Genomic DNA, 21,851 nt, shown 5'->3' with positions numbered 1-21,851 from the left:
TTGTGTGCTATTGTTCCTTCTTCCCTCACCAAATAAACTTTTTTTTTTTTTTCCATACGGCAAAGGCATTCTTTAGTTTCCTGACATTCACTTACGTCATTTTTTGGACAATGAAACTCACGTGGAGCTGTAATTTGAATCAACAGTGATAGAATGTTACATTTATTTTCTCAATATTCATTTACCAAAATAGTCATTAAGCCTTACTATGTGCGAAGTACCATGCTGGCTGCCTGTTATATACCACACTAGGCATAATTTATAAGTGCTACATTTTTAAAAGCTACATTAAAAAAGTCACTTGTAATTTTGAATTTCATTTTTCAGTTAAAATTTTTACTTTTCATATTATCAGCTGGTGATTCTAATATTAAACTACTGTAACCTATTTTTTTCTTTCTTAGTTTTTAGTTACCTGGCTGGGAGCTCTTTCCAAATTCAATTCTTATCTTTACATATGCATATACTTATGGAAATGTATATATCTGTATCTCTATATGTATACATGTATGTATACATATGCATACATATCATATTAATTTGTATGTGTTTGCATATTGATCTGTTTTCTTCTTGTGAACCTAGATTTGTTAAATGAATACATTGACAGAAATATTTTTATCTGCTTAACTACTATATTTATTTTAATTAGACATGCTTCTAAAATTTCTATATAAGAGGTCTTTTAGAGGAAAGACCTCTGATTGGAAATGGGGCTGAAGGGGACTTGTCTTGGGCTTGAGTTAGCATATCAAGTACATTATTTTTATTAAGGTTGTGTATCAGCTTGGGGTAGTTTTGGTGGAGTGACTAATGAGATTGCTCTAGGGGAGCTACCCTGAAGCCTTTTTTTTTTTTTTGCGGTAAGCGGGCCTCTCACTGCTGTGGCCCCTCCCGCCGCGGAGCACAGGCTCTCGACGCGCAGGCCCAGCGGCCATGGCCCACGGGCCCAGCCGCTCTGCGGCACGCGGGATCCTCCTGGAGCTGGGTACGAACCTGCGCCCCCTGCATCGGCAGGCGGACCCCCAACCACTGCGCCACCAGGGAAGCCCGCGGAAGCCTTTTTAAGCAAACTTTGGCTCAACCACTGTTCTCAACTTTGTATAATCATCTCCCCTCTATTTCACAACTGAGTAATTAAAATATTAGTATGATAGTTATACAATTAAATATGGCATTTATATACATCTGGCCAGGGACAGAGACAGGATTTCTTTCTTCCTTTAAAATATGTCCTGTAATATGTTATTTATTTATTTATTTGTGGTACGCGGGCCTCTCACTGTTGTGGCCTCTCCCGTTGCGGAGCACAGGCTCCGGATGCGCAGGCTCAGCGGCCATGGCTCACGGGCCCAGCCGCTCCGCGGCATGTGGGATCTTCCCGGACCGGGGCACAAACCCGTGTACCCTGCATCGGCAGGTGGACTCTCAACCACTGCGCCAGCAGGGAAGCCCATGTTTTATTTTAATTTGTACAGTAAATAATGTTTTGTAATTTCCCCATGCCCCATCTCTTTGGAAATTAGAATTACATATTTAAAACTACTCAAAAACTGGATGATTTGAAATGTCAGATGAACTGGGACCAGCAAGCACTGGAGGCATGGCTGGAAGAATCGGCTCATAAAGATAATGATGCCCTCACTCTTCAGAAGTATGCACGACAAGATGATAATAAAATTAGGGTGAGATATTATAAATTGTAGTGTTAGATTTTCTCTGAATCTGTAATGTATCAACCATTTAATCTAAATTGTACTTATAATTTTAAAGTAGTTCTTAAACATTTTGGGTCTAATAAAGCCAATTATCCTGTCTCTAGATAAATGACTATACTCAAATATCCACAAAATTTTGCTGCAAGTTTTACAGATCCTCTGAAGCCCTTTGTCCATTTAGGGATCTCTGGACTCCCGGTTAAGAATCCTGATTGAGAAGGTTTCTCAAAAGCATTTCAGAAAAGAAAGTTTTGTACTGGAACTATGTATAAGTATTTTAACTTCTTTTGTGTAATAGTTTGAATGTTACAGATAGTTTTTGCTGATTTGAGACTATAGTGCTATTGATTATTTAATATATTATTTTAGCCGTTACTTAAAAATCTACTTGTAATTAAATCTGGTAATATTTTAGTATCATGAAACATGCTATTTTCTAATAGATTAATACCACATATGTTAGTTAAAATAATTTTAAATGGAAAATTATTGTTTAATCTTTTTTCTAACTTACTTTAAAAAGTATTAAAAGTCTTTTTAGAAACAATTGGGTTATCATTGCAGCACTATGGGTCTAGAAGATAAAGAATATATATATTATTTTGTAGTTATTTTAGATGTCAAATAAATATGTATAATATAATATGTATATGTATAATATAATACTTAATGTGAGATATGCTAACAGCTTTTATGTTAATAAAATGATAATTATGAATATTTTTGCATGTAATTACATCATAGGCACTGACCCTTCAATTAGAAAGACTGACTGTGGAATGTAATCAGAGAAGAAAGGTACTTGACAATGAACTCACAGAGACTCTAAGTGCACAGGTTGGTTTAGTAAAGATTTTTGTTTTGTTTTTATTTATTTATTTTTTAACATCTTTATTGGGGTATAATTGCTTTATAATGGTGTGTTAGTTTCTGCTTTATAACAAAGTGAATCAGTTATACATATACATATGTTCCCGTATCTCTTCCCTCTTGCGTCTCCCTCCCTCCCACCCTCCCTTTAGTAAAGACTTTTATTTCTTAGTTGTCAAAGTGATGTTTAAAAAGCACTTAAATTCACAGAAATACTATTTGGTCTTCATTTGACAGTTAGAATTGGATAAAGCAGCCCAAGATTTTCGTAATATTCATAATGAAAGGCAAGAACTCATTCAACAGTGGGAGAACACAATAGAACAGATGCAGAAGAGAGATCGAGACATTGATAACTGTTCCTTGGTAAAGTAGTTGTTTGGTCCTTGCAACGTTCAGCTGTATTTATCTCTTTTGTATTTAACTCATTCATTTCAAATGTAAATCACACTGTTATTTGAAAGTCACTTTTGTAGCAGGATTCAGTAGTTTTGGTAAATGTTTTTCAAAGCTGACCCTGTATCCATTTAGAAATGAGATTTTATGAAGATTATTTACTTATGGATATAATGCCGAAGACTGGATCCTGACATCTCTGAAATGTGGGACGAGAGAAGATCAACAGATGATGTTATTGCAGTAAAACCAATGCCCTGACTTATACATGGTTGTCCAAGGTGCCTTGGATTTAGCATGTGTGCTATTTGTGTGCTAATCAAAGGTGTAGGGAAAGGAGCCTCATGGATAGCCAAAAAAGAAGGACTGCAATAAATTTTCCCTTTTGAAACTGAGGTACCCATGATGGGGTGAAAGCTCAGAAGGGGAGGAACACCACACTGATTAAACACAGACCTAGTGTTATCTTTTGCTACTTTCAGAGGTAATTTAGGAGAACTTTTTTGGGAAATCATTAAGGGGTAAAATAGTAGTGAGTGAAAATGGGAAGATGATGGAAAGCTGGGAAGGAGAAGGAATTGAGGAGGAAAGAAGGCAGATGAGAAAATGGGTGAACTTCCATTCTGAATATACTCCATGGAAAGGCATTGGCAAGCAGCTCAGGTCACTGGGAGTTTGGAACTCCCAGGGAGTTTGGAACCACATCCATATCTGGATGTGGTTTACTTGTTAAATGTAACTTATATGTAAAATGTGATTTCTTTATTTTAAACTTCTGTAAGTAATCAACATTTTGTCAACAAAATGGCCTACACCTCCTTAAGGAGGGACTTGGGAGACCCAATGTTAACTATGAGTTCCTCTTATTTCTTAATGCTGATGTTGGTTTCTCTTTCTTGGCTTCATACTGCTTTCAAGCATCAAGTCCTGACTGCTTCCTCTGTGTAAATCAAATGTGTCAGATCTAAGACTGCAGATCCATAATCAAATTCTCATACAACCCTGCAGCTAAATTGACTCAGCCTGCTGATTTGGCGGAATCCACAGCTTGTAGCTCTCTGGTCATATCCTCAGTGGTTCCTTATTTATGGGGTGACATTTCCTGGCTGTATGTATTGAAAAAGACTAGGAAGGGAAACAAGAAATTGTTCCATAGGTAGTGGGATGCTTCTAAGTGTTTAACAGCTGGCTCTCAATTTGTGGTATTTCTGATTTCTGTGGCATCACCTGTATGAAAACTTAACTGTGAATAGATTGCCCTGTTAAAAAATGTGAACGCTGAAGTAGGAATTAAAACATCTGATTAAGTGGTAGAAAAATTAATATAAGGCAAGAAATTCTAGAATAATCATTTGACACATATAAACTTAGGAAGTTTTGACCTCCTAAGATTGAATGAACATAGTAGATAGATGGAATGTTACAATTATAGAATGTTAATTGTTATATAGATGGGAATACTAGATTAAATGAATTTAAAATGTTTTTTAAAATGCAGTAAATCTCAGATATATATTGATTTAATATGCTAATATGTACAATATTACATGCAGCATTTCTAAAACTTACTGATTTTAGAACACATACTCTCCCCTGACCCAGTCTCCTGGGATTAGTTGTTTGATGGGACCCTATTTCAGAAGAATTGGAAGAAATATATTTTAGGGTAAATTTTCCTTCTCCCTCCAATTCAGTTAACATATTGCCATCAGAATCACCCGTGAAAACCACATATGATCTTTTTATTCCCCAGCTCTAAAATCTTTATTCCATGTTGCTTAAAAGCTGACCCTCTTTAACATGGCAATTGAAAAATTGAATTCTTCACCATTTGGCCTTAACCTCTACCTTTCCAGCCTAATCCCTATCATCTGTCTCCAACCTTTCTTATTATGTCCCCATTCCATACCCGCCCTCCCACCCTGCACCTTAACCATGTTAGAGTATTTATGCATCCCCATTTATCTTTTTTTCTGCGCTACACGGGCCTCTCACTGTTGTGGCCTCTCCCGTTGCGGAGCACAGGCTCCGGACACGCGGGCTCAGTGGCCATGGCTCATGGGCCTAGCTGCTCCGCGGCATGTGGGATCTTCCCGGACCGGGGCACGAACCTGTGTGCCCTGCATCGGCAGGCAGACTCTCAACCACTGCGCCACCAGGGAAGCCCCCCATTTATCTTTTTAGGCCCGGTTCAAGTGAAGGCTCTTAGGTAAAGCCTTTTAATGATTTCTCTTGGGTAGATTTCATTATCTCTTTGCTCCCATAGTATTAATACTTTGTCCATACCTCAGTTACTACGTTATATACTCTAGTTATTTTGTATCCCCAAGACTAGCAAAAAGCCTGCGTGAAGACATTCCTACAGAAACCAATAACAAAAATAAAATTCTCAAAAAATGAAAGAAACTGGTCTTGTGAAATATTTGGAAAATTTCATTGAAATCCAACTTTCCATGTGAAAACTATTCAATACTGTTATATTTTTTACATGTCACCTTTTGTTGATGAAAAATTGACATTTTTCTCATCCCTTTAGCAAAGTACCAGATGGATGAAATAAAATACAGAGATCTTTAAAAAATGAGCTTATAGATATTAGTGTGTGGCATATTAATATTTTATTTTATTCATATAAATCAGTCTGTCTTTAAAAAACATTTTCTTAAGTTTTGGTAAAATAAATGCTATAGAAAAACTAAATTCCTTTTAGTTTTAGTTTTGTTTGTTATATTAAATATATATTTAACATGTATTTTAAATCCTAGGCACTAGCAAAGATAAAACAGGAAATAAGAGAAAAAGAAAATTTGGTTAAGGAAAAGATCAAGTTTTTGGAAAGTGAGATTGGGAATAACACAGAGTATGAGAAAAAAATTTCTGTTGCTGATCGTGAAGTTTTAAAATGTAGAACGGAATATCAATGTCATGAAACTAAGAGAATTCAGCTGAAGGATGAGGTATGTCAACTAAAAAGACTGGTTTGTGTGTTTATAACAAATTACTATACAAATAAGCATAAAGCCTTTCCTTTGATTAAGAAACTGTCTTCTAGTTCTTTTTGTTACATCCCTTCATGTTGTGGCACTTTTAGGATACTCTAATGAGACCTTGCTTGGATGAAGGCAACAGGGGGCTGTCATTCACATCACAGGTGGTGTGAAGGGCTCCCTCTGGAGTTGTGCAGTGACCAACTTGACTGTCACACATAGTGTTCTGTAAGTGACCCAAGGCAAAAGGCTCCTGAAGGGTCTAGGCTGGAAATCATAATTATAAGATAACCGGCAAATGAGCAAATGTGAAGATGAATTATTGACATTGGTGGTAACTTGAAGTGTCCTTCCAGTGCTACATGTGTATGGTGGTTTTAACTCTCAAATTCTAGGTGGAACTACCTGCTGAAGTTCAGTTTCTTACCTTGTTAAGGGAAAATATTTCAATGTGGTAGTGGGACAATGTAGTGGTATAATGTCTTTAAACAGACTAAGAGAGAATAAAATTCTCCTGCTTTGTTCTTTTCTTTTTTTGAGCATACATGCCAACTAGATTATTCCATAGGGAGAGTTAGCAATCCCCTTAGTTAGGAATAAAGGGATCTTTATGAAATTTGTGCCTTGAGGCCATGTTATCTGAAGTTACTGCTATTTGGGTGGGAAATTGGAATATTGCAGAGCTTTTTATTCTATAAGTTGTTATACTTTATATTCCTGATAAAGAAGGAAAGATTTTTTTTTCTGTCTGAAGAGAATTATTAAGATCTTGAAAAAGTAAAATAAGTGAATTTCTTGCATAAATTAAATGTCACTGCTAATAGCTCATTCTCAACAATTTTTAAGTTTAAACCAATTACAGAAAAGAATGCAGGTATTCATTCATTTATAATTTGCTTATTGAGATAGAATTCACATATCAAATACACCCTTTTGAAGTGTACAATTCAATGGTTTTTAGTATTTCACAGAGTTGTGAAACCATTACCACTAACTAATTTTAGAATATTTTTGTCTTTCAAAAAGAAATCCCATACCCATTAGCAATCACCTTACTTTCTCCCCTCCTACCAGGCCCTGGCAACTCCTGATCTACTTTCTGTCTCTATGATTTGCCTATTTTGGACATCATACAATATGGTGCATTTTGTGTCATGATTCTTTTACTTACACAATGCTTTCAAGGTTCATACAAGCTGTAGCATATAAGAGTACTTCTTTTTCCTCAAAATTTTTTTATTGTGGTGAAATACATGTAATATAACACACATTTACCATCTTGACTGTTTTCAGGTATACAGTGGTATTAAATACATTCCTAATGTTTTACAACCATCACCATCACCCATCTTCATAACTCTTTTCTTGTAAAGCTGAAACTCTGTACCCATTAAACAATAATTTCCCATTTCCCCCTCCTCCCAGCCCCTGGAAACCACCATTCTACATTCTGTCTCTGTGAGTTTGAGTACTCTAAGTGCCTCATATAAATGGAATCATAAAGTATTTGTCTTTTTGTGACTGGCCTATTTCACTTATTTTACTCAGCATAATGTCCTCAAGGGTCATCCCTGTTACAGTATATGTCAAAATTTTGTTCCTTTTTAAGGCTGAATACTATTCTATTGTGTGTATATACCACATTTTGCTTATCCATTCATCTGTCAATGGCCTTGGGTTGCTTCCATGTTTTAGCTATTATGAATAATGCTGCTGTGAACATGGGTGAACAATTATTTCAGAATTGCTGATCACATGGTAATTATATTTTTAATTTCTTGAGGAACTGCCATACTGTTTTCCACAGTGGCTGTACCATTTTACATTCCCACTAACAGTGCACAAGTGTTCCAATTTCTCCACATCCTTGTCCATACTTGTTATTTTGGGTTTTTTTGATAGTAGCTGTATGAATTGGTGTGAGGTAGTATTTCACTGTAGTTTTGATTTGCATTTCCCTAATGATTAATGATGTTGCATGTCTTTTCATGTGCTTATTTGCCTTTTGCATCTCTTCTTTAGAGAAATATCTATTCAAGGTCTTTGCCCATTTTTGAGTCAGGCTGGGTTTTTGTTGTTGTTGTTGAGTTTTAGAAGTTCTCTATATATTCTGGATATTAATCCCTTATCAGATATATAATTCGCAAATATTTTCTCCCATTCTTTGGGTTGCCGTTTTGCTCTGTTATTGTTTTTGTTGTACAAAAGTTTTTAATTTAACGAAGTCCAATTTGTCTACTTTTTCTTTTGTTGCCTGTGCCTCTGGTGTCATATTGAAGAAATCACTGCCACATACAATGTTGTGAAGCTTTTGTTCTATGCACTTTTAACTCATATATGTAGTTCTCTATAATATGCCAGGATTTACAAGTTATTCAAAATTTAATATCAGATCAAAAAGAAAAATTGTTAAATATGTATTACAGCAACATGGTTATTATGTTTATGGTTGTGATGTAAGTTAGAAATTAATGTGTTCATAATAGAACTTCTCAGAAATGATATTAATTTATAAGATGTAGAGTAAATATATAATTTCTCTCTGTTAACTAATAAATAGCTGGATACTTTAAAAGCCACTGTGAATAGAAGTTCTAGTGATTTAGAAGCTCTGAGGAAAAATATTTCCAAAATAAAGAAGGACATTAATGAAGAGACAACAAGGTAAGAAAAAAGGTATTTAAATATGTTTATAGTTTTTGACTATTTCTAGAAAAATTATTGAATATTTGATTTTTTGGTTAAATAACTGTAAAATTATAGCTACTAAATTATTAAACTTAAAAAAATTTTCCTGGGTTTTTCAGTACAAAGGCTTAGGAACAATATTTTTATGGCTTATTATATACGCATTGATAATAAAAAGATCTATGGCAAAAGAAATTTTCAAGTTATATGAAGAAATCTTAGGATAAACTATTCCTTATTTGTTTGCATTAAATATCTTTTAGACATGTTTTCTATTTTTTCCTTATAAATTCTCTATAGGTTACACAAAATTAAAAATCATAATCAGATTGTAAGAAAAAAATTAAAGCAGATAACTGAGAAAACTACGTCTGTAGAGGAGAAAGCTACAAACTTGGAAGACATGCTAAAGGAGGAAGAAAGAGGTGTGAAAGTAAGTTTAGTTTCGTTTTTTTAAAAAAAATCACAGCAGGGCTTCCCTGGTAGCATAGTGGTTAAGAATCCGCCTACCAATTCAGGGGACATGGGTTCGAGCCCTGGTCCGGGAAGATTCCACGTGCTGTGGGGCAGCTAAGCCCGTGTGCCACAACTACTGAAGCCTGCGTGCCTAGAGCTGGTGCTCCGCAGCAAGAGAAGCCACCGCAATGAGAAGCCTGCACACTGCAACAAAGACCCAACGCAGCCAAAAATAAATTAATTAAAGAAAAAAATCACAGCAAATTTAGCAATAGTGAATAAATTAGACTCTTGAGATCAGAGGAGAAGGAGGTCTTTTACGAGGCTCTGATTTCTGGGGTGATTGCATTTGTAATTAGATTGTTAAGTTGTTGGACCTCTTTTTATCTTCAGCTCCTAATTCTCCATTTGCTTCACTTTCAGCATTTAACTTTGTCTTCTTTTAGAGGTATAGCCCTTCTATCTTAAATTCCATGTCTTCTCAATGCCTACTGTGTCTCTGTCCCTGTTTACCATTCCTATACTTTTTTTTTGGCTGCATTGGGTCTTTGTTGCTGCGTGCAGGCTTTCTCTAGTTGCTGCGAGCAGGGGCTACTCTTCGTTGCGGTGCTCGGGTTTCTCATTGCAGTGGCTTCTCTTGCTGTGGAGCACGGGCTCTAGGCACACGGGCTTCAGTAGTTGTGGCTCACGGGCTCTAGAGCACAGGCTCAGTAGTTGTGGCACACAGGCTTAGTTGCTCCGCAGCATGTGGGATCTTCCCGGACCAGGGATCAAACCCCATGTGTCCCTGAACTGGCAGGTGGATTCTTAACCACTGTGCCACCAGGGAAGTCCTTGTATATATGTTCTTACATTGCAAATGCATCTTGAAAAATGCCCGTGTTTTACAACTTATTTCCACCTGATTATCATCTTTTTTGTTTGTGATCAAGTTCCCCCCAGTGGTCTACGTTCATTGCATGTATTTCTTCATCATCTGCTATCTCTTTAACCTCTTCCAGGCTGGCACCATTTATTGGTAAACAGACTTTTAAATGCTAACACTTTTACTAACTTCACTGGCATACCCCTTCTACCTTAACCTCTTTGGCATTCTGGTAGAATTAAAGCCGATTTTTAAGGAACTGGAAAAGGCTGGTTCACCGTTCCCTCTTTGAAAACTTCAAAATTATTTGTGTGACCTATCACTGTAGGCACTACTTTCTGCTTTTACTCTTTTTTTTTTTTTTTTTTTTTGCGGTACGCGCGCCTCTCACTGTTGTGGCCTCTCCCGTTGAGGAGCACAGGCTCTGGACGCGCAGGCTCAGCGGCCATGGCTCACGGGCCCAGCTGCTCCGCGGCATGTGGGATCTTCCCAGACCGGGGCACGAATACGTGTCCCCTGCATCGGCAGGCGGACTCTCAACCACTGCGCCACCAGGGAAGCCCTTACTCTTTTTTTTGATGGGGGAAGAGGACGGGTAGCTGAAGGTGGTGGTAAAATCCCCCTTTTGCTGAGGCTTATATCAAGTATGGTTGCATTTATATTTGGATAGAATCCAGCTTCCTCAGTGTGCTGTTGTATGTTTAAAATTGCTGAGTAGTGAAGTCATGCAACAGTCTTGACTTGAGTGGTATTTGAGTCCAAATCATACAACATTATTAAAAAAAGAAAGTTGTGGATTTTTTTTGCCCCTAAGAGCATGATTTTCTGTAGTACATGGAACGGGATAGTATTAGAACTTATTAGAAGTCTGTAAATACTGTGAAGTTTGTATGAAATACACCTTCTGAAGACATAATTAGCTGAATTAGGAAACAATAAGATTGGCAGCATGTGTACTGATTGTGCTGTAGCAGGGCTGGGTTCATAATCTCGTTTTTTGTAGTTATTGGGGTTTTTTGTTTGTTTGAAAAAAACTCAACTCTATATATTTTTCTGTGTTATTCACCACCAAGCACTGACTTTAAAACTCTGCCAAGCAGTCTCAGAAGGTCTTAAACCCAGTGAAAATTGTCTATTATATGAAAAAGAATGCATTTTATAAGGTTATATCAGATTATATTTCTTGATTTGTGAAAATTTAAATGTGCCAGTCACAGACTTCTTTTGTTTCATATTGAGGTTCATTGAATGCCAAAGGGAAATATGCTTATCTGGGTATAAGAACACAGAGGGAAATTATTTCAACATTTTAAAATGAGAGCTTTCAATAGATCTTGGCGTGGGAGATCTGTTCGAAACCTAGAATACATTGATGTGACACTGTGAGATCAAGACGGACCTGCCTCCTGAGAAAGGAGAAGTGGGAATAGGGTACCGGTTTCTATTTGCTAGAGGGCTGCACATGTAGGGAAGTCAGCTGCAGGCAAGGTGTGAGGGATAGTGATAGTGCCAGTAGTGTGTTGGGGCCAGCTCTCACCAGCTCACAACAGCTGATAGTTAAATTTTCTGGAATTTTTTAAGTCAGCTGCTAAACATAGCTACTATTAAAAATCAAATTATATAGTCTTACAATTAAATAAATTATATTAAAAATAAAATATGTACTCAGCACATATCACTTCCAAATTATTTTACTGCATTTTACTGTTATCTATGCTTTTAAGGTTACTTTAGACTATTAACATCTGTTATATCTGTCTAGTAGATATACTGCATAATGGTCTGCTATGGCATATCTCTTCCTAGCTCTGCATTTAGAGGAATCATGTTAGTAGCTTGAAACTGGCCATAGTGGCAATAAAATAATCATAGAAATCAGCCTCTTCCCCGTAACCTCCCATCTACTAGAAAGCTGATGGTTAAAATTTATGTGCTCACCACTGGATAGTACCAAAAAGAAGGTGGGAGATTTCTTCCCTTAACACTCTCAAGACTTTAGTAAACTTTGTGAGCTTAGAAGCTGTGTGTCTTCAGTATATTTTATGTTCTAAGGAAACCAGTGGAATGGTCAAGTTCTAAGGCTAAGGTGACATAGGATAGAATTAAGATGACAGATCAAGGTGCATGACACAGGAATAGAAAACTACTATTCTAGTCTACTAGACTGGAGTAGACTACAAACAATGTTGGGGATTTGTTGAAACTGTGGGAAGGGCTTTATATTCTTAAGGGCTAAAATGAGGGTTCATTTATGACCCCCAAATTATAATATTCATGCAATAAAACATTACAAGGTATTATATTTCATTAATCATTGTTATTCTTATTATCAGGAATTAGAAGTTCAGTTGAACATAGTGAAGGATGTGCTATTTAAGAAAGTTCAGGTATTACAGACTGAGACAATGAAAGAAAAAGCTGTTGTATCTGAAATTGAAGGAACCCGTTCTTCTCTAAAGCACCTCAACCATCAGTTACATAAACTGGACTTTGAAACCTTACAGCAGCAAGAAATTATGTACAATCAGGTAGATGTTACTCTTATGAATGTCTTCATATTGATTTGTTATAATTGTGATGGTCAAGATACTGCAGTGTCCTAAGAAAACAAAGATTTCTAAGAACTCTTGGGGTGGGGGGATAGACAGATGCTGAAGATGGGATATCATGTTAGGTCAGCGAAGGGTGAGGGGACCTTAAAAGCTATTTTTTTTTCTTGATCTGAAATAAATAGAGAAGAGGATCGACAGCTCTAGTGAGGGAGACCATGCTTTAAAGGAACCTGGAGCAATTGGACCTGGAGTAAAACAAAACAAGGAATGGGATGTCTGAAACCTAGAAAAACTGTATGTTGGGAATTCCCTGTCAGTCCAGTGGTTAAGACTCCACGCTTCCACTGCAGGGGGTGCGGGTTCAATCCCTGGTCAGGGCACTAAGATCCCACATGCCACACAGCGTGACCAAACAAACAAACAAACAAAACCCCAAACCCCTATGACTGTATGTTGTGCAAACATCGGCATCCCCATCCCCATCCCCACCCCACCCCCAGACCAAAAAATGTTTTAAATTTTTTTCCTTTTTTGTTCTATTTATATATTGTCTCATGTTAATTTCTTAATGTCCTCCCTCTCTACGTCTTAATTTCCCCATCTACTGTGTTCTTAGTTTCTCAAAATTAGACTCTAAAGTATAATTTTCAGAATAATTCTTTAGAAGTTCATCATATTTGAAACCTTCATGGCTAACAATTTGTGATTCTTTTTTTGTACTCCTTAGAAAATGTACCCTCAAAAAATCCATATCCATGTAAATCCAGTGGATTTACTGATGTTCCATCATGGGAGTATGATAAATGACCACCTAGCTGCTTTATTATATTTTCAGATTAGTTCTGTGTTACTATCACGTACTCTGGTTGTTGAAGAATAGTTTGCTCTTTCTCCCCTTACAGTAAGAAGGATTTCATCCTATAAATCACTGAAGGGTGAAAGTGACTTTAGTAAATGGTGACATCAGGCCAAATTCATAAGAAAGTATTTACAGTGTTTTTGCATTTATAGAAATGGTTTTAACTGTTTCTTCTTACTAACTTATCTTTAAAACCTGTAACAGGATTTTTACATTCAACAAGTGGAACGCCGAATGTCACGGTTAAAGGGAGATATTAACTCAGAAGAAAAACAAGCCCTTGAAGCAAAAACTGTTGAACTTCAAAAGACATTGGAAGAGAAAAAATCTACATTTAACCTTTTGGAAACACAGATCAAGAAGCTTCATGTAACTTAGTTAAAATACTTTTTATGCTTCAAATATCCTAGTCATCATTTTAAGTCAACATGTTCCTAAGACTTGACTTTGGATAGGATAATTGCCAAGCTACCCATATATATAACAAGTGTATGAGCTAATGCTTATATTTCTATACTGACTATGAGAATGTAACATTACCATTGATTATGCATTTACTGAATGCTAAGTATATGCCTTTAGTATCTTATTTCATTTAATCCTTATAAATGTCTTGTGATGAAGATAATACTTGTTTTACAGATTAAGTAACTTGTCCATGATTACAGCTAGGATTTGATCCGTGGTCCATGTGACTTAAAAATAGTCTTAAATAGTACATGATTTAAAAAAATTGATAAATTCCAGTTTTCTATTATGTATCTGCCATAATAACTTGATTGCTTTTTATGTCTGAAGTGGCATCTAAAAGAAGCTGCTCTTTTATGGGTCATCTATTGTTATTCAAATATTTACTTAGTTACATATTTCAGATGACTCAGTTTTGTTAATACGGTAAAAATGTTCTTCATCTTTAGGTACTTTAATGTTTATGGCAATATAAAACCTGTGTTAGGGGAATCTATGTAATATAAAACCTATGTTAAAGGGTAACTGGGAAGTAAGAGTGAAGGAGTGAAAACATGGACCTGAATAGGGGGAGAACTACAAAGGTTTAAAAATGTTAAACAGCTGGAAAGGCTAGTGATGAGTGTCCTCTAGTGGTTCTAAGAAGAATTGCCCTGAATTCCTTCAGGGCTACAAAGGTGAAAGGGAGCTACTACTTTTTTAAATTAGGGGAAAAAAAAATTAACATGACAAAATATTGGTTTGGAGTGGTTTGTAGCCTGATTAAATTTTTAGAAGACTGTTTCCTTGGTTTAGTGGAAGAGAGCAGAACCGGTTTTGAATGTCAAGGTTACACCACTAACTGATATTTTAACTTTTCTGAGTCCTAGTTTACTCATTTTAAAATGGAAAACTATATTTAATATTATTTTAGGGCATTTGGGAGAATTAGAAGCAATGTATGTCTTAACACAGTGCTTTTAGTAGGTACTCAATAAATGGTATTTTTTTAATTACATAGAATATGAGAATATTAGTGCTACAGAATAATAGGAGGGTGACATTTGTATCTGGACATGTTTTTTGACCCTAGCCTGAATTGTGTCTGTTTTCCTGTGTGAGGATGGTTCTAGTGTTCCTCCTTTTAGCTACCCTGGGGCTCTGTCCATTATGCAGTTGGCTAGTACTTATGCCTATCCCAGCTGGTTTTGACAGAGAGGTAAATAAATTAATAGAAATGCAAGTGAATTTTTAAAGATTAAAGCTAGTTAAGCTTCTAATGAAGGTTTTCTCTTCTCAATAGTAGCATTAGATTGTAAAGTCATTCTGCATTCTCTTTCCCATGCCACTCCATCTATTATTTTGAATAGTAGAGACAAATTTCTTCTGGTTGAAAATTACCTTAAATTAAAAATTTCATTCTAAAAGTTAATTTTATGAAATCACATCTTTATGTGAAAAAAAATTCTTAATGTCTTGCTTCAATCTTAAGTCCTGATAGTTCAGAGAAATACAGGCAGTGAGAAGGGCAGGGGAGGGAAGAAGGAAGGGACAGAGGAAGAGAGAGAGAGAAAGAGAGAGAGAGAAGGGAGACAGATCTTGGCAATAGAAACTTTTTGCTTTATGTCCCCTAAGAGGGGCTAAGGGGGACAAAGGGAACAAACCTTGTTCTGGTTCTGAGTGGGAGGGAGGATACAAACTGGTATAAAGCTAGAAAACTAATATCTGAGTATGTATGACCCATTTATTCATTCAGTGGAATTAGATCTTATCTAGCATTTTTCTCTCCAGCAGTATGTGATTATATATGTAATAATAATAATAATAATAGACACTTCCATGTGTCAAACATTGTTGCACATATTCTTTGACAGTAAATTCTTTAACCCTCACAACAACCCAGGTAGGTAGGTATAGTTATCATCTCCATTTTGGAAATGAGGAAACTGAGGAAGAGTATGTTGCCCACTGGGGTTGGATGGCTAATATATAATTAAGGCTGTCTGATTCCAGAGCTTGTAGTTAACCAAGACCCTATGCTTTCTCAGACTGTTAATGTTTTTACCTTCTGAGACTTGGGTTGAATCAAATAATGAACTCCAGAAGGTGAACCATGTATTTAACCAAAGCTTGAACTCCACCCTCCCATTTCTCCCTGTAAATGGCAACGACTTAATAGTTCAGTTTGAACTGTAATCATACATAATATTTCCTAGAATTATTGAACTCAAACTGAACCCAAACATCAATAGATAATAAAAATGAAAATGCTTCTATGTGAACATCCATGTATATTCTATTAGAGACATAAGACCATGAAGGGTGAGATTTATAATATTATATTATTATAAATATTTAATGGAGCATATAGTTTAATGTAAGTCATGTTTAGTAGTATGTATTTAATATTGTTATTTAAAATATGTATTTATGTACCGTTTTTTCCTCTTTACAGAATGATCTTTACTTTATCAAGAAGTCAAATAGTAAAAATCGTGATGAAAAACAGTCCCTCATGACCAAAATAAATGAACTAAACCTCTTCAATGACAGATCAGAGAAAGAACTTAATAAAGCCAAAGCTTTGAAACAGGTGCAATAAAATCATATGTATATATAATATTAAAAAACACATATTTTCATGCTAATTGTAGAAAAATTTAAAATACCAAATTATAAAGAAGAAAATAAGTCACTATAATCACTGTACAGAAGATAAAGTGTTATAGTATATTATTTTCTTTCAGTCTTTTAAAGAAAATTGGCTTTATATATTATATTCAAAAATTTAAAAGTATATTGCACATGTCTCCTAAACATTAATTATCTTTAAAGGCTTCCTACAGTCCATTGCATGAAGTTACCGTAATTTATTTAACCATCTCCTATTTTTGGATATGTGTTTCTAGTGTTTGGCTATTCTAAATGGTGCTATCATGTACTGTGCACATATTTCATTGTACAGTTCATGTATCTCCTTAGGATAAATTTCTAGCTGTATAATTATGGTTCAAAAAGTGAATATTTTCGGTGTCTTGAAACTATTTTCAAGCCAAATTGCCTTCTAGAGGGTTCAGTTAATACTCCTACCAGCAGTGTGTAAGCATTCTATTTTACTCACCACCACCAGGGCTGGATAATATAATTTATAAAATTATTGTTAATTTGATGGGCAAACATGGTATCTCATTGTTTTTAGTCTACACTTTAGAAATTGGTGACATTTTAAAACATTTTATGTTTAAACATAAAATTTAAAATACTTATGTTTCAATTAAAATGTATAAACATTTTTTTCTATTATGTTATATTCCATAATTTTTCTTTTGGATTTCTAGTTCATTTTCTTGCCCATATTTCCATTAGGAGGTTTATATGTTTATTTATTTGGTTGTGCTGGGTCTTAGTGGTGGCAGGTGGGCTCCTTAGTTGTGGCTCGTGGGCTCCTTAGTTGTGGTATGCAAACTCTTAGTTGTGGCACACGTGTGGGATCTAGTTCCCTGACAAGGGATTGAACCCGGGCCCCCTGCATTGGGAGTGCAGTCTTATCCACTGCGCCACCAGGGAAGTCCCCAGGTGGTTTATATTTTTTAAATGCTTGGCAAAAGATCTTCATATGTTAAAATATTAACTCATAAATATTAACTCATAAATATTTGTCCCATTGTCTTTAAATTTCTATTCAGTTTTTTTTGACATAAAAACTTTTTTTAACATTATATGTTTAAGTGTTTTTCCCTGTATAATTTTTATGCTTAGAAACTTTTTCATCACACTAAAAATCAAACAGATATTTACATTTCTAGTGGCTGCACTGGTTTAATCTCTTACATTAAGTTCTTTCATTCATCTGGCATTTATTTTTGGTACATATGAGATATGGGGATCTAATCTTTTCTCCAGCTAACAAGCTTTGTTTTGAATTTGTAAAATATTATATTCTAGAGTGTTTTTTCTGGGCTTTCTATTCTGAAAATTGATCTATTAGTGTGATCTTGTGTCAGCACTCTACTCATGACTGAACTGTTTTAAAATAAAAAGGTATTTACACATTATTTTGTAAGATTTAGTTTAGAATATAAAAATGCTCATCCATTGGGTTTCATATATTTGCTGGACATTGTAACTTTCAATTTTATAAGTTCTTCTTTTTGTTTTTTTAGTAAACTTGAATTTAAAATTGAATTATAATAAAAGACTTGGAATAACCATAAACCCTTTCCTTAAAATAAAAATAAAAGGAAAATCAGTCATGACTCAGAGCAATCTAAATTTAACCCTAATTAATATCTTGGTCAATGGTCAAATTAGAAAATGTTATATTTTCAAGTTTGACTTTTGTAGCAATAAAAAGGAAATATATTTTGGTTTGGATATGCAAATTATTATTTCAATATTTGACGATTTTGTTATGTTGATAGGATTTGATGATAGAAGACAATCTTTTAAAACTTGAGGTTAAACGTATTCGAGATATGCTTCACAGTAAGGCAGAAGAAGTTCTTTCTCTGGAAGAAAGAAAACAGCAATTACACACTGCTATGGAAGAACGGAATGAAGAAATTAAGGTTCACAAAAAAATGCTTGCATCACAAATAAGATGTGTTGATCAAGAACGGCAAAATATAAGGTAACAATTAGAGTTTTAAAATCCTTCTCACGAATTTTGAAAACGTTAAGAGTAATGTCAGAAGAACTGACTGCTCCCTCCACCACCCTGGATGTCCATCTTTTTCTTATTTGTTTGAAAAAGCTTTTAATATAATACATAGGCCATATTTTAGCTACAAAGCTATGCTTTTCCCTCTCTTTCCTTAGGCTAACTCCTTTCTTTAGAGTTATCCTTTTACCTTAAGATCATTAATCTCCTTGGAACTGATTTTTGTGTATGGTTTGTGGTAAGGGTCCAATAACATGCTTTCCCTTATGGATACCCGACAGCTGCATTTATTGAAGCAATTTTCCCCTAGAGATTTCGCATATCTTTTATAAGATTTATTCCTGGATACATGCTATTTTTTCTTAATGTTACTATCAGTGTTATCTCCTTTTAAAGCATTTCATTTTTGGTTTGTTGCTGGTGTATAGAAATGCAGTTGATTTCTGTATATTAAGTATTCAGCAGCCTTGCTTAAATTTTTATTAATTCTAACAATTGATCTGTAGATTCTACTTTCTAGGTATTTCACTGACATCATTTGCAAATAACAGTTTTGTGTCTGCCTTTTCAATCTTTATAACTTTTCTTGTCCTTACTTTATTGTCCTTGTTATCTAACCTCCAGTTCAATGCTGAATAGCAGTGGTGATTGCAGGTACCCTTGTCTTGCAGGTGGTTGATCTTAAAGGGAAAGTTTTAACTGTTTTATCTTTAAGTATCAAGTTTACTATAGTGTTTTTTTGAGATTCTCTTTATAATATTAAGTGAGTTCCCATCTATTTTCATCCTTTGCTAAGAGGTTGTTTTAATTTGTTTAATCAGGAATGAATGTTGACTATTATATGCTTTTTTTGTACTCACTGATATGATGTAGCTTCTTCAGTCTGTTAATATAATTGAATATATTGATGCTTTTTCAAAGTTAAAACAAACTTACATTCCTGTAATAAATACAGCTATTTGTTACATATTACATTTTGTATGTATCTAGATTTGGTTTGCTAATATTTTAATACAATTTTTGCATCTATGCTTATAATTCTCTTTTTCTCTCCTGCCCTTGTCAAATTATCAGGTTATTAAGGTTACATCTACTTTTATAAAATGATCTTTGTGCTTCTTATTTTTCTACACTCTGCATAAGCTTGTAAAAGAGTAGAATTATATCTTTCTTGAATTTTCAAATACCTCACCAGTAAAGCCATTGGACATCTGGAGTTTTTTGAGGGGGATTTTCAACTGTTGGTTTAATCAATTTATTGGTTATAGGACAATGAAGATCTTGTATTTTTTTCTTGAATCTATTTTAGTAAGTTATATATTTTTCCTAGGAAAAAATTTCCATTTCTTCTAAATTTTCAAAGTTATTACCATAAAGTTGTTCACAATATCATTTTATTATATGTTTAATAGCTGCAGTGCTTGTAGCTTTTCATTCCTGATATTGGTTATTGTGACTTCTCTTTTTTGGGTGGGATAAGTCCTGCCAGTAGTTAATGAATTTTATTACTCTTTGAAAAGAATAAACTCTTGCTGATTTTTTTCTATTGTGAATTCATTTTCTATTTTATTAATTGCTGCTCTCACATTTACTATTTCTTTCTTCTATTTTTGTGGATTTATTTTTATGTTCTTTTCCTAACTTCTTGAGATAAGATGCTTAGCTAATTAGTTTTCAACTTTGAAGGCTAAAGCAATTCCCTGAAGTATTACCTAGCTGTATCCCACACAATTCTCTGTAACGGCCAGATAGTAAATATTATAGGTTTTGCTGGCCATACAGTCTCTGTTGCAACAACTTGACTCTGCCACTATGGAGTGTAAGCAGCCCTAGACAATATGCAAATAAATGAGTGTGGCTGTGTTCCACTTTATGGACACCGAAATTTGAATTTCATAGAATTTTCATATTTCATGAAATAGAAACTTTCTCTTGATTTTTCAACCATTGTACATTAAAAAATGTAAAAGCCATTCTTTGCTCATGGGCTGTACAAAAACAAGTAGCAGGTATAGGATGGTTTGCTGACCTTGGCTTTTTATCTCTAAGTGGTACCATTCCACTGTATGTGTCTACCCTAATTTATATATATATTTACCTGTTGATGAATATTTCAGTTGTTTCCAGTTTGGGGCTATTACAGATAAAGCTGCTATGAACATATGTGTTCTTGGTATGGACATATGCTTTCTTTTCTCTTGAGTAGATACCTAGAAGTGGAATAGCTGGATCATATGGTAGGTATTCTCTTTGTCTTTCTGTTCTTTCATTGGTTTTACTGAATTTCCCTTTTTTCCTCTTTGTTTGTAGTATGTATATTCTAATTTAAATTATTTTGTTTATTTTTAAATTCAAAAGAAATTCTAATCTTCCTATCTCTCTGAATACTGAAGATTAGTTACTATTATTTTTTCCTTCCTAAAATAGTTACAACTTTTAGCGTGTTTTACTGCTGTATTTCCTTTCTCCATCTTTCATTTATTACTGAAATCACAGATTATAGTTTTGGGTTGTTATTTGTTTTTAATATTATGTCTCTAGTTTGAAAAGAACTCTTTCTTATAACTTGCATTAAACTGTACAGCCAATTGCCAGCAATAATTTCAACCTAGCTTCATGTTTTACTTGTTTCTTGGTTTAATATTCTTTCATGTATCTTTTGTTATTCTATTTCCTTGGATTCTTATTTCATTTCTCTGGAATATGTTTTGAAACTTTTTCTCAAGAACTGATGTTTTCTGAAATTTTCGAGTCCTTGTATGCTTAAAACATATTTATTCTTCCCCATGTTTGAATTACAGTCGAAGTTTGAAAGTGTTTCATATTCTTCCAGATTAAAGTGTTGTTTATGGGAGGTCTGGTTCCAGATAGGGAACCTGGTTTTTGTGTTCTTTCTGGAAGCTTTGGGACAATGTTTTTATTTGGGGGATTTCAGAACTTTCATGGGTGCGTCTGGGTGTTTTATCCTTTTTCATTTTTCTTGTTTGACCCTTGGTGAGCTCCTTTAATTATTTCATTCAAGTCTTTCTTCATATCAGGAAAATATTTTTCTGTTAGTTTTTCAATTTTTTTTTCTCACAACACTCTCTCCATCTGTTGCTTAGTTTTAGTGGATGCTTAGTCTTCCAGATTTCTTAACTTTTCTCTCATTTTAATTTTTTATTCTTTTTATTCCACTTTTTAAGATATTCCCTCTCGCCCCATTACAATCCTTTCTGTCTTCTCCCCATCCCCTGCCCCTCTGTCTTTCTCCTCTCTCTATATCATTGATTCAGTCTTTCGACCTGCTTCGTTTCCGACCTGGGCCAGTTCACCCTTCCTTAGGCAACCTGGTGGTCCCCCTCTCCCGGGAG

At 34.8% G+C, this 21,851-nt stretch overlaps 2 protein-coding genes across 2 annotated transcripts in view; one reads left to right on the top strand and one right to left on the bottom strand.

Annotated features, from left to right (window-relative positions):
• CCDC39 (coiled-coil domain containing 39) overlaps positions 1-21,851 on the top strand; it is a 46,110-nt gene that overhangs the window by 8,162 nt on the left and 16,097 nt on the right. Inside the window, exons 4-13 of the mRNA XM_060150056.1 lie at positions 1,527-1,685; positions 2,463-2,555; positions 2,826-2,954; positions 5,750-5,941; positions 8,532-8,635; positions 8,960-9,092; positions 12,314-12,508; positions 13,596-13,760; positions 16,294-16,431; positions 18,260-18,468. Coding sequence (XP_060006039.1) covers positions 1,527-1,685; positions 2,463-2,555; positions 2,826-2,954; positions 5,750-5,941; positions 8,532-8,635; positions 8,960-9,092; positions 12,314-12,508; positions 13,596-13,760; positions 16,294-16,431; positions 18,260-18,468 — 1,517 coding nt within the window. The remainder of the gene's footprint in view (positions 1-1,526; positions 1,686-2,462; positions 2,556-2,825; positions 2,955-5,749; positions 5,942-8,531; positions 8,636-8,959; positions 9,093-12,313; positions 12,509-13,595; positions 13,761-16,293; positions 16,432-18,259; positions 18,469-21,851) is intronic.
• TTC14 (tetratricopeptide repeat domain 14) overlaps positions 18,207-21,851 on the bottom strand; it is a 33,176-nt gene continuing 29,531 nt past the window's right edge. The window contains exon 13 of the mRNA XM_060150062.1: positions 18,207-18,346. Coding sequence (XP_060006045.1) covers positions 18,297-18,346 — 50 coding nt within the window. The 3' untranslated portion in view covers positions 18,207-18,296. The remainder of the gene's footprint in view (positions 18,347-21,851) is intronic.

The sequence above is a fragment of the Lagenorhynchus albirostris genome, chromosome 5, assembly GCF_949774975.1.
Source record: "Lagenorhynchus albirostris chromosome 5, mLagAlb1.1, whole genome shotgun sequence".
Classification (NCBI taxonomy): Eukaryota; Metazoa; Chordata; class Mammalia; order Artiodactyla; family Delphinidae; genus Lagenorhynchus; species Lagenorhynchus albirostris.
This window is presented reverse-complemented; position numbering and strand designations above follow the sequence as displayed.